Source organism: Arvicanthis niloticus, chromosome 6 (genome assembly GCF_011762505.2).
Source record: "Arvicanthis niloticus isolate mArvNil1 chromosome 6, mArvNil1.pat.X, whole genome shotgun sequence".
In the NCBI taxonomy this organism is placed as follows: Eukaryota; Metazoa; Chordata; class Mammalia; order Rodentia; family Muridae; genus Arvicanthis; species Arvicanthis niloticus.
This window is the reverse complement of record NC_047663.1, coordinates 62268904-62280307: the sequence shown is the minus strand read 5'-3', so window position 1 is coordinate 62280307 and position 11404 is coordinate 62268904. Positions and strand designations below refer to the sequence as shown.

The 11404-nt window shown below is 53.4% G+C and overlaps 1 protein-coding gene across 4 annotated transcripts; it reads right to left on the bottom strand.

Moving 5' to 3' along the window:
* Window positions 1-3229: 3229 nt before the first annotated feature.
* On the bottom strand, window positions 3230-11311 carry Gjc2 (gap junction protein gamma 2). Of its 4 annotated transcripts, none has more exons than XM_034504392.2 (2): window positions 10749-11311; window positions 3230-5334 (listed from the first exon to the last, which is right to left on the bottom strand). In XM_034504392.2, exon 2 carries the CDS (start codon window positions 5313-5315, stop codon window positions 3981-3983), a length of 1335 nt encoding a protein of 444 aa, XP_034360283.1. In that variant the 5' UTR covers window positions 5316-5334; window positions 10749-11311; the 3' UTR covers window positions 3230-3980. The 4 variants fall into 4 exon arrangements, with proteins under 4 accessions (XP_034360283.1, XP_034360282.1, XP_076793801.1 ...); XM_034504391.3 differs by lacking the exon at window positions 10749-11311 and adding an exon at window positions 10342-10722; XM_076937686.1 differs by lacking the exon at window positions 10749-11311 and adding an exon at window positions 9487-10334.
* Window positions 11312-11404: the final 93 nt, after the last annotated feature.

Below are 11404 nucleotides of genomic sequence, written 5' to 3'. Positions count from 1 at the left end.
CCCTTGTGGGCTGGTGGCTAATGCCCCCAAGGAGAAGGGAAACCCAAATTCAAGGACACTCTGACTGGGAAGGTGAGACATCAGAATCTAAGTCATCATGGCCAAGGGTCCTTCCTTCCATGGACACAGAACATTCAGCTGGGCAAATGCACCTCTTGACATGGGAAGAACTGTTTGTTGACATCCTAAACTCCATGAACTCAGAATGTGTTTGCATTTGGAGACAGAGCCTCAAAAGAAATTATGAAAGAAGGGTGTAACAGTCCACACTGGGAGACTGTAGCCCAGGCTACCCTCAGTCTCCTGAACCTCCTGCCTCAAAGTGAAACCCTGTCTCAAAAAGTTTCTTTCACCAAGGTAAATGAGGTTGCCAGGGAGGCCCTAATCCAGGCCCCGTGAGGCCACAGCAGAAAGATGGTGTCTATAAGCCAAGACAAGGGGGGACCAAGTGAATAGCACTCAGGTCCCTCAGCTTGTAACCCCAGGCCTGTGGTAGACCCCAACTATAAACAAGGTGCCCATTGTGGGACAATCATAATGGGAGGCCAAGCAAACTGACCTATCTGCAAAATAGAGCTCTGTGTGCTTCCAGGCAGCTGCTATTAGCCAGGTGTGTCCAGAGAAACAGAACTCCCAGAAGCTGCAGTTAAGAACTGCATACTGTATTCTCTAGCTAGCTGATTAAACAGAGGTTTCCCCCAACAGAAGCTATTCTGCCTCCAGACTCTCCACTGTGAGAACTCTGTGTCTTCCAGTATTATGGGAATCTTTGAATATGGCAAAGCCCATTTCTTGGCTTGAGTGGGCTTAACCCAGGGAACTGAAGCCCCAGAAATTCAAAGGCCACCTTAGTCATTCTGAGCTAGTGGCTCCCAGGTTCATTGTCTCAAAACTGGTCACAAACCCAGGAAGTGGTGGCGCACGCCTTTAATCTCAGCACTTGGGAGGCAGAGGCAGGTGGATCTCTGAGACTGAGGCCAGTCTGATCTACAGAGTGAGTTCTAGAACAAACCAAATGAACTACACTGAGAAACCCTGTCCCGAAACAAAAAAATGACCACACACACACGATCTCAAGGACAACAGAAGAGCAAGCAAAGCTTTACTGAGGTAGAGAAGCAGCCCCCTACAAGAAAGGAAACTCAAAGTGAGTTGCCTGCTGACCTGGACTTGGCTGGGCCATTCTTATGCCCAGTACTTGAGGCTGGTTGGCTCAGGCCTGTATGTAAACTAGGGGTTGAACTGAGAGGCTTCTGTGTAGCTGAACTGAACAGATGCTGGGGACTTGGTTTGGGTGGGGGATACGGTAGAGAAGTGTGGGCTCAGGAAAAGCCCACTAGGAAATTTCAAGGGAAGGAAGAACAAGGAAATGAGAGGCAGCTGGTCAGCCATCATCTTCCAGAAGCGGAGTCTTTGAAAATGCACAGCCTGAGCTACACTTGCAGACAATACACTGTTAATAGGCGCACTGTGTGCACAAGGCCCAGTGCAGTACTCATGTGAAGGAGGAGGGCTTTGAGCTAAATTTTCAGCTTATAACTCATTTCAGTTTTTCCCTCCTCTGGATCCAACTTCTGCATTCATTGTTCATTCACTGCTGGAAAACCTGCTACTTTGCAGATGTCTCCTTGTAAGACAAGCTCAAGGCCTCTGCATAGAGTCCACTGAGAGATGGGCTCTCCCTGTCTGTAAAACATTTTCTTCTCGGGGATCTCTTGTCCCTGAGAAGGAACTACCTCACTCTGATCTCTCTCACTAGGCTGGACCATGAGGCCTGCATACACGGCCAACTGTTATGTTAGAATATACAGTTGTTCACATACTTCATGCAGAGAAATTAAATGCGGAGAAGAACCTGAAGGCTCCACGATTACAAAACAATGAACTTTTAGAGACAAATAGCCTGCTCTGACCGTTACATGCTGTAGACACCTACCTAGTTATTAGGACTCTGTACAGTACTAGTGTCAGTTAAGGATAACTGATTAAAATTAATGTCCTGGGTGTGTCTGGGAGCATTTCTCTGAGATAAATGACATTTGAATCAGTTGGCCAAGGAAAGCCTGGTGGATATTGTCCAATCAGGTGAAGGATGGCCTAACTAGAACAAACAGGTAGAGGGAGGGAGGGTGAGAGCTGCATTGAGCACACCTGACTCTATGCCCCGTCCCCAGCACAGAGTCCCTCCCCCAATCTATGAAGGGCACATCAAATGAGCACAGCCCTAAACTCAAATGGCTTGTGACAGGGTTGCCTTTTCTGCAGTGATGCTACCAGCTGGACCCCACTGGGGGAGACATTGCTATCTATGTATGACTCAGATTTACTCTTTCCTGAGGCTCCATTCCCAGCACAGCCTTCTGTGCTTTCCTCGGGATGAAGCTCACCCAGCCTGGAGTGGAGGCTTACCTGGAGGTGAGAGGTTCAGCTGAAGCTCAGTCTAGCGTCAGCGCTTCCTGAAACGGCTCCCCTGGATGTCAGGCCCACCTGGGGCTAAGTCTCAGCTGAGGACTAGGTTCACAAGAGGGTGGGGTTCCCCTGAAGGCAGGGTTTAGTGGGGGTGAGGCCCAGCTGGAATAAGGGATCCCTTGACAGTGGGAACCAGGTATATGGGCTCCAGAAGGAGAGGGACTCAGGCTACTATATTTGACTACAGCCATGCTGGGATTAAACTTAGGCTGAGCTGCGTCTAGCTCAGGGACTCCAAGAAGGAATGTGAAGCTGGGGAAAACCGTGCTGTCCCAGCCCTCATGGGAGGCAGCTGGTCACCTGGAGTCTGCACTGAGATGGCTCTGGCTAGATTCTCCTAGCCTCTGCCCTCCCCCATCTCTTCAAAGTCATCAGCACCACACACCTCCAGCCCAAGATGAACTGCCTCTGTCCTCTGAACTGCAGGCTGACCTTGTGCCTGACTGTTCTTTGTTTCTGACATCTGTGCACTCCACCAAGCCCCACCACCCGACCCTGGCATGCTGCCTGGCACCAAGTGGCACCATCATAGGTCTGATGACCTCCAGGGTTTGGTCTCCAGCTTTACACCCCAGCCTGTCCCTGAGAAGGGTGTCTCCCCTCCCAGCCTCTCTGCAATTAAGCTGTCTCTCCCAATGAACTGCTGTGGACACGTTTCTGAATGCTCACAGACCCACAACGCATGGTTACACACATACTGGTGCATACTTACCAGTGTGCAATGTGGCCTTAGACACATAAGCACATGTACACACTTGAATGTAAACAAAAAGTTAGTTTTATTTTACTTCCTTTGTTCTAGAAGTTGGTGTTAAAACAGGGTGAAGGGCACAGAAGATGGGGACAGGCTCGCCAGAGCTCTAATTTTCCAGCATGGCCAAAGCCACAGCCCTGGACCATAGCCTTATGCAGCTAAGCAGCAAGAACTTCTAGGTTGTTCCCCTAAGAAGGAGTCATGCCAAGCGATCTCAGCTCAAAGAGAGGAGCTGCTTTCTGTCCGGGGCTTCTTCAGGTCTCAGTCGGTCTCAAGTGGGGAGCCGAGGGTCGGTCGGGAGTAATCAGTGCTGTCTGCCTATCCCTGACCTGGCAGTTCTCTGGCTCTGTAAGGGCTGAGGGCACTGCCGAGGAACCCATCTGCTGCTGCAGTGAGGATAAGCATAGTCCCCATAAGGTTCCCGCCAGACACCCCCAATCCTATGGGGAAGCTGCGAGAGAGCCTAGAAGAAAGGGCTGGCAGGCCCAACAGAGGGGTCATCTCTGCTTAGCATAGCCTGGAGGGGCTGTCAATTCCTGAAACACAGCTCTGCCCCCACTTCACCCTCAGGGGCCACATATAAGACCCTGGTCACTCCCCTTTCAATGCTTGAGTACCTGACTCAGCGCCTCCTAAGGGGCGTCAGCTCCCTCTTTTAAAGACCCCTAAGGAGGTCTGCTAGAGACCACTGGTTGAGGGCAGAAAGATTTCCACTGAACCCTCATGCCAGGCCCTCCCTGAGCTCTCAGCAGTGCCCTCAAATCCACACGGTGGCCTTGCCGTCCCTGCTGCCTGTACTGCCCTTCTCAGAGCCAGCCCTGGGCTTAGTGGCCAGTTGTTCCTGAGCTCCTGGCCGGCCCTGCTCCCCAACGGTGCCCCCCGACGTGGCGCTGCCGGTTCCGGAAGCTGGGCCTCCCACCCTGGGTGCCCCCCGAGAGGTTGCATTGAGCCCTGCGCACGGTGGACTGTCACGGTCCGCGGAAACCGCCGCAGCGGCCGCCGCCACCGCGGCCTCATCGCGCAGCGCCTGCAGCGCCAGGTTCGCCAAGTTCTGGTCGTGCGCTCGCGCGCGCTCAGCCGCACGCACCACCAGGCTGTAGTCGGGAGGACAAGCCAGGCCGGTGGCCGCGGCCGGGAAAGCGCAGGGCGGTGGGCGCGGCGTGGGGCTAGAACCGGCCGCTGAGGCTCCCCGACGGCCGCGCACAGCATCCTGAGCACTGCCGAGACCCAGGTGAGCCATCTCACAGAGGTTGAGCAACAGGCATAGGCAGCTAACCACATACATGACCAGCAGGAAGACCGTCTTCTCGGTTGGCCGTGACACAAAGCAGTCCACTACGTGCGGGCAAGGCTGGCGGCGGCAGACGAACAGGGGCGGCACCTCGAAGCCGTACAGTAGGTACTGGCCCACCAGAAAGGCCACCTCGAAGGCCGCCCTAACCACCAACTGAGCCACATACACGCGCATCAGGCCCTCCCTCTGGATGCGCCGCCGCCCGTCATGCTGCCCGGCCGGGCCAGGAGTGACCACCGTCTTGCCATCACCTCCGCCCCCCTTGGCAGCCACATCCTCCGCTCGCTCCTCCTCCGTGTCTTCCCCGGGGCCCTCTGGCGGCCCCGGCTCCTCATCCTCATCCTCCTCCAGCGCCAGCATGGGCTCCGCCTCGCCTAGATCGGTAGTGTCCGGCCAACCAGGTGGCGGTGGTGGCATCTGCGCCCTGGGCAAGCGCCGGGGGCCAGGGCGACGTCGGAGAGCGCGTCTGCGCTCCTGCTCCGAGGCGCGCGCCAGGCGGTGGACTGCATAGCCCAGATACATGACAGACGGTGTGGAGATGACCACTATCTGGAAGACCCAGAAGCGCACATGAGACAGGGGCGCAAAGGCATCGTAGCACACGTTGTCACAACCCGGTTGCCGCGTGTTGCAGGTGAACTTGGATTGCTCATCTGAATAGATGGACTCACCACCGACAGCTGTTAGCACAATGCGGAAGACCACCAGCACAGTGAGCCAAACTTTGCCCACGAAGGTGGAATGATTGTGGATCTCCTCCAGCAGCCGCGTCAGGAAGCTCCAGCTCATGTTGGTCATGGGAGCAAGCAGGTGGGACCTACAGGCAAGTATGCAAGTGGTCAGTGGGGTGGAGAGGTGTCAACTGGGAACTGCTGAGCCCAGAGTTGTGGTGCCTGAAGGCTTGTCCGGCAGTTGTCTACTTACACACCCCAGATGACCTTGAGCTCACTACCTTACAGGGGTCTCCTTCATCTGCATTCACACCCTATGTGCTAAAATGAGACAGAGCATCTTCCATAGATCCTGTCCTTCCTGTCTTCTCTCTCCCAAAGATCTCCAAGAAAGCTTCAACTTGTACGAAGTACACCTTTGTCTTAGGCCCCTAAAGCCATAAACCCTGTGTACTGCCTTTATTGGCAGAGGGAGGAAAACGGGACAGCACCAGCCGGACTCAGTCCCAATTGGAAGCCACCCTCCTAGGGCTTACTTACCCCAAGCCTGCCAGCCACTCAGGCCTTCATAACTTCTGCTGCATGCCATCCTTTGTGGTCAGAACCCATAGTCCCGAGGCTCCATCATCCCCCAACCCCAAACCTTTGGCCCCCAGCCCTCCTCAATGCTTTAGTCTCCAGCAGCACCAGGCTTTCTCCTGCTACTCCTATACAGCAGCTCTGGGAGTCCCTTCCATAAATGACCCTCATCCTCCCCGAGCCCTTCACTTCACTGCTGCACTTAGCCTGTCTGCTACCCCTCCCACTGCTCATAGACCCTCCAGGGCTCTTCTTCCCCTGAACTGTCCCAGGATCTGTCCAGGCTGGATCTGGTGAGCCTGCAAACTGATACATAGCAACACTTGAGCATCCATGAGCCTCAGAGATGGCAACATCCAGTCCAAACAACTCAGTCTGGAAGATGTGTCAGAGAAAGGCTCTGTGGTTCCCTCATGCACACCCTCCCTCCTCACAGCTCCCACGGAGTTAGTACCTGCTCCTGGGAAAGTTTGGGGCAGGAGTCCCCCAAGCATTCGACACTGACACTTCTGGCTCCCTCCCCCTGGCAGGGCCTTGGTGGTAGCAGCAGCAGGTATGGACCAACATCGGGAGTGGTAGCTCCAGAGCTTTTTATATAGCTAGGTCCTCTCCCCTCAGGGCAGGAAGAGGGGGCAGCCAGCAGAACAACAGGGGTTCCTGAGGAAATGGCCCCACATCCTCACATCTGTGCATCCCCTCTTGGGACCACATGTGTGCAATCAGAGACACACCCTCATGTGAATGCATGCATGCACATACAATCATGTGTGTCTGTGTTATATATGCAAACATTCACATGCACATACACACATACACAGCTACCCTCATATGCACACAGGCACACATCCACAGACACACTGTACATTCGTATGCATGTACATGCACTCTGACACAAATGAAAGCTCAAGAATGTATAAATTCATAAATACATGTGTGCACACACATGTTCATATACACCAACATTCATATACATTTATTCACAAGCTCAACCACACATGTAAAGACTCAAGACTTACATGGCCAAATGCTCACAGATGCTCATTCATAAAGAAGAGTGAGCTTAGGCACACATGTGATCACTTACACATGTACACATAAGAACACATGCACACTCCCACAGTAAAAGTGGACACCTACACAAGCACACTCACAGATACATTCTCAGGGTCCACCCCTCCCACCTCTCTGTCTCAGGCATGGACATACAGTGGGACTACCTGGTGCCCTTTCAAGGGTAGAGTCGACTCTTTTACCTCAGCTTCAGTCAACCCCCACTGGAAAGTTCAATCATAGGAGCCTAAGGCAATGCAGACCCAGGAAGGTCTGGAACCAGGAGTTCCTGGGTAGCCCTGCCTAGCAGTGTGTAGTATTTAACAACTGGATCTCTGAAAAAGCCTGGCTTGACAATTCACCATTTCTCTGGTATACCTACTCCTATCATAGCAGCTGACCAGCACTGGAGTTAAGATGTGTACGGGCAACAATGGAGATGCTGTAGCTTAGCCCTGGGATGACTCTGTCCCTGGGTGGAAGGACCTGTCACTCAAAGCATGCATGCAGTCACGGCTATTCACTCTCAAGAATGGCACTAAGATGTGCTGTGGTTATAGAGCTGACCTGGAAGAACCAGGTCCCTGGGCTTGGGCCCTGCACAGGGAGACTTCCAGTTGAACCTCTAGCCTGTAACTCTTTCCTTCTAGCCTTGGCACTGGCACACCAGCAGGTATCTCAAACTACAGAGGGTCAAACCCATATGTCAACTTCTCTTTCAAAGAGGCCTGTTCACTCTCAGACTACTTGACCTGTGTTGCTGTCTCCCGAACATCTTAGTCCACCAGCAAACCCTGAACCCACCTATACTTGCCACCTCCACCACTTAGGACCAGGTGGTCACTGTCCTTCTAGGTCCTAACTGTTTCACTCTCCCTATAAACCCGGCTCATGCCCACTGGGGTACCTTAGAATGCACATGGAGATTACCCCCGTTGCCCTTCAGTGACTTTTTGTTAAAGATAAGGTTTCGTGTAGCACAGGTGGACTTCAGACTCCTTATGCATCAATCTATAAGAGTTACGATATCATTGAACTCTCCATCGTCTACTCTGCCTGGCCAGTCCTCTGCCTGGCAAGTGCTGGAACTTTTAGGCATGTCCACTCCAGTGGCTACATGTGGCCGGCAACATCATATCAGAGGACAGCATAAAATGGGAACTTATACCTTTGAAGTGACACCTGAGTCCTGTGACTCGCCATCATGGCTGTTAAGCACTGTTGATGCCATCTATAAAAGACAGGCTCATCACCCCCCTAGTATTCTTTCTGAAACCCATAACCCCAACAAAGCAAGAGAAAACACAGGGCAATTTCCAAGAGGGCACCCTGAAAAATACCTGAGTAGTATTTAAGTAGCCATGGGCAGCTAAAACAAGGAGACTGACTGTCTTCTAAGAGGTGCTATGGTGTCAGGAGGGGCCGAGAGAATGTAGGGAGCACGCAGACTGTGGCTTTCAGCTAACACAGAGGCAGCACTAGAGTTTAGTATGGTGATGTGTTTCATGCCAATATGGCATGGGATATGTGGTCCTCTGGAAACTTTACTGTACTGTTATCTACTCTGATGTAATTTTTTTCCTCCTCCCTTCTCCCTCTCACTCCAGCCCTGCCTTCTTCAGCCTCACTAGTTCTGGCCCAAAGGTTTATTTATTATTCTCTGTAAGCACACTGTAGCTGTCTTTAGACACCCCATAAGAGGGCATCAGATCTCATTACAGATGGTTGTGAGCCACCATGTGGTTGCTGGGACTGGAACTCAGGGCCTCTGGAAGAGCAGTCAGCGCTCTTAACCACTGAGGCATCTCACCAGCCCCTCTTTGGTAAATCTAAACATGGTGGAGATATAGGACCCTACCACAGAGGCATGGCACCATGTTTAGCATTCACAGCTGATTGAAGGGGTTCTCTATTCAAGGAACTCCTGGCCTAAAGCAGCTTCTATATCTTGGTCCAGAATTAGGCTTCATACTGGTGGCAGGGTGCTTCAGCTTGGCCAGGGTTGCCTCCCCTGCCCCCAATACATAGATCACTCAGCCTCTGACTCCCTTAGAAAGTCTCTACAGGTATGGAAGGGGCATCCTCTCCTGTAACCAGTCCGCTCACACATCCAGCCCTAGGCCCTGAGCTGACCAGAGCCCTGAAGTAGTTAGCATGGTACTGGGTGTATGGCCCAGTGTGTCAACAAATTTGTTGTGTGTACTGGGGGAAGGGGAGACCTAAGGGTCCTCATTTGTCCCCCAGAGCTACGAGATGCTGGTGAGGGGTACAGTGATAGTTATCTGTGGTTAACAAGCATTGGGACTTGGCATGCCGGGTCTCAAGCCCTGGGTACCTAGCAGAAACTACCAACCTCCTTCTTTGACCTGTGTACCTGTGGGGCCTTCCTCACCAGCACCCAAGTCACATTCCTGGGAGTTCAAAAAGACAGAACTAGATGAAATCAGACTGTGGGGACCAGAAAAACAGATGGGCTAGCCTGTGCCTGGTGTAAGCATCATAACCCTAAGTCTAGACAACTCCTATAGGTTGAGCAGCTTTCAGCTAAACTACATTCCAGAAACAAAGATGCTAGCCTGGGTAGGCACCACCACGCTCTCCATGTCTTCCTTTGGCATTGCCCAGAGAGCACACGTGTGCCCAATTCCTTGTAGAAAGCCCATACTCACCCTGGTCCTTGTCTCTTCAGTCCTTCTGCCAGCCCCTCCACAGCTGAGCCAGGTTCTCCTACCCATTTCTAGAAATCATTTCCCAGCTGGATCCAGGAACCCTGTCCCATGCACAGCCAACTCCAGGCAGCAGGCAGGGACCCTGTCCCATACACAGCCAACTCCAGCCAGCAGGCCTTTCTGAGCAGATCTTCTCCATCCCCTCCCCCTCCTTGGACTCTATCTCTCCTTTTGGCTACCCATCTGCATATCTCCCTCTTTGCAGTCCCTAGACACAGCAGGTAAGTGGGAAGGAAGCACTTGGAATGAGCTGCTGGGGCATCCAGAAGACTCCTGCACTGGCTACAGGGCCACACTAACACAGCAACAGTTGTGTAGGTCCAGCTGCTGAGAGGGTCTGCTTGGTAGCAGGCTAGTGGATAATGAAGTTTGTTCAGTTTGAGTAGACTGGGCCTGGTGCCCATACTGATCCCTGGGACACACTACAACTGGCCGGGGTGGACTGGCTCATCTTATGACAGCCTGAAGGGTCTCAGCTGCTAGGGAGGTACTGAAAGCACCCTAGGCTCACCGGTTTGTTCCCGTCTCCCTCCACCATGCGTCTAGTTACCCAAAAAGAGCCTCAAAGCCAGCTGGACCCAAGCTGAAGGACACCCTGAGGGTTCCTTAATACAGCAAGACAAGATCTGGCCAGAGCCCCAATGAGTCTTCCAGGGTGGCATCTGGCACCACCTGTGACACATCCCACAGAGCCTGAGAGGGAATGCAGGAGCCTGGGAAACTCCACCTTAGCTGTCAGGAATACAGTCCAGTCAAGGCCCTGCCAGTCTACAGCCCCAGCAGTACCCTCCCTACCTTCTCCAGGCTGGAAATGCAAACCTTCGGCTGAGCCCCTCCACCTGCCGGCTGGATGCTGATTCTCTCTAAGGGCATACTGCGGGGCTAGGGCCACCTCTCACCACCAAGCACAATGGGGGATGGAGGAGGGGCCCTCAAGGGCTCCATTGTTCCCCCCAGGGTCTGAATCCATGATTGTCCCTGGGGGTGGAGCCGCAGGGATCTAGACAGGCCTGCTGGTCTCCCCAGCCTCCACTTGAGGTCCAGGCAGTTCTGGCTCACCCTTCTAGAGAAACATCTGCAGTTTTGGAGGCAGCCCAGGACTCCCTAGTCTCCCTGGCTACTTCTGCCTGAGTAGTTGGCTACCCTCTTCACACCCACATCCAGTTAATCACCCCCAAGTTCTGCCCCAGGAGCAGCCTCACCTGGAGATGCACAAGGCAGAGCTGTGGCTGACCACCGGGTGGGGGTAGCTGGCAACAACCACTGCCCTCACTGCTGGGATTGCTCTCTTGGGCGGAGCCAGGCAGCCTGGGCTGAGAGCCCAGAGGAAGAGGGGAGGACAGCAGGACCCAGACACTCAGAATGTCTCATCTTGGGCAGGAGGGGAGGGACATCTCCCTCAGGAATGCTACACCCCTCTACCACCTCTAGAGCTCGAAATTTGGGACCTCTACAAAAGCTCCAGGGCTCGGGCCCTCTGCCAGCCCTAACCGGGTCCACTTCCCCTTCCTTGGGTTGGCTGTCTATACACAAGCACAAGAGCACACAGCATCCACAGGTCCAGGGCCAGCATTAGGACCTTAGCTCTTCCCCTGTGGCTGGCAAGTGGTATCTGTCCCTCTGAGTCCCCAAATGGCTCAGAAACAGCTCAAAGAGGCAGCAGCACTTGGTTGTCCAGGGCTGAGCCTATTCCAGCCCATGCTGATTGTCCCAGATGACTGGCTCTCAGGGGAAGAAGTGAACACAACCAACCCTAGCTAGCATTCTGATGACTAGTGGACCCTGGATGTGGGCAAGGACAAAGGCCACCAGACACCTATGCAGAGCCCCCTTGGCAGCTTTCATCTGGTAGGGGCAG

Coding starts and splice junctions, on each gene's coding strand:
- Gjc2 (XM_076937685.1), bottom strand. CDS start 6,334: ATGTTGGTCCATACCTGCTGCTGCTACCACCAAGGCCCTGCCAGGGGG. Junction 5,335..6,221: donor CCAAACTTTCCCAGGAGCAG/GTACTAACTCCG, acceptor ACTTGCCTGTAG/GTCCCACCTGCTTGCTCCCA.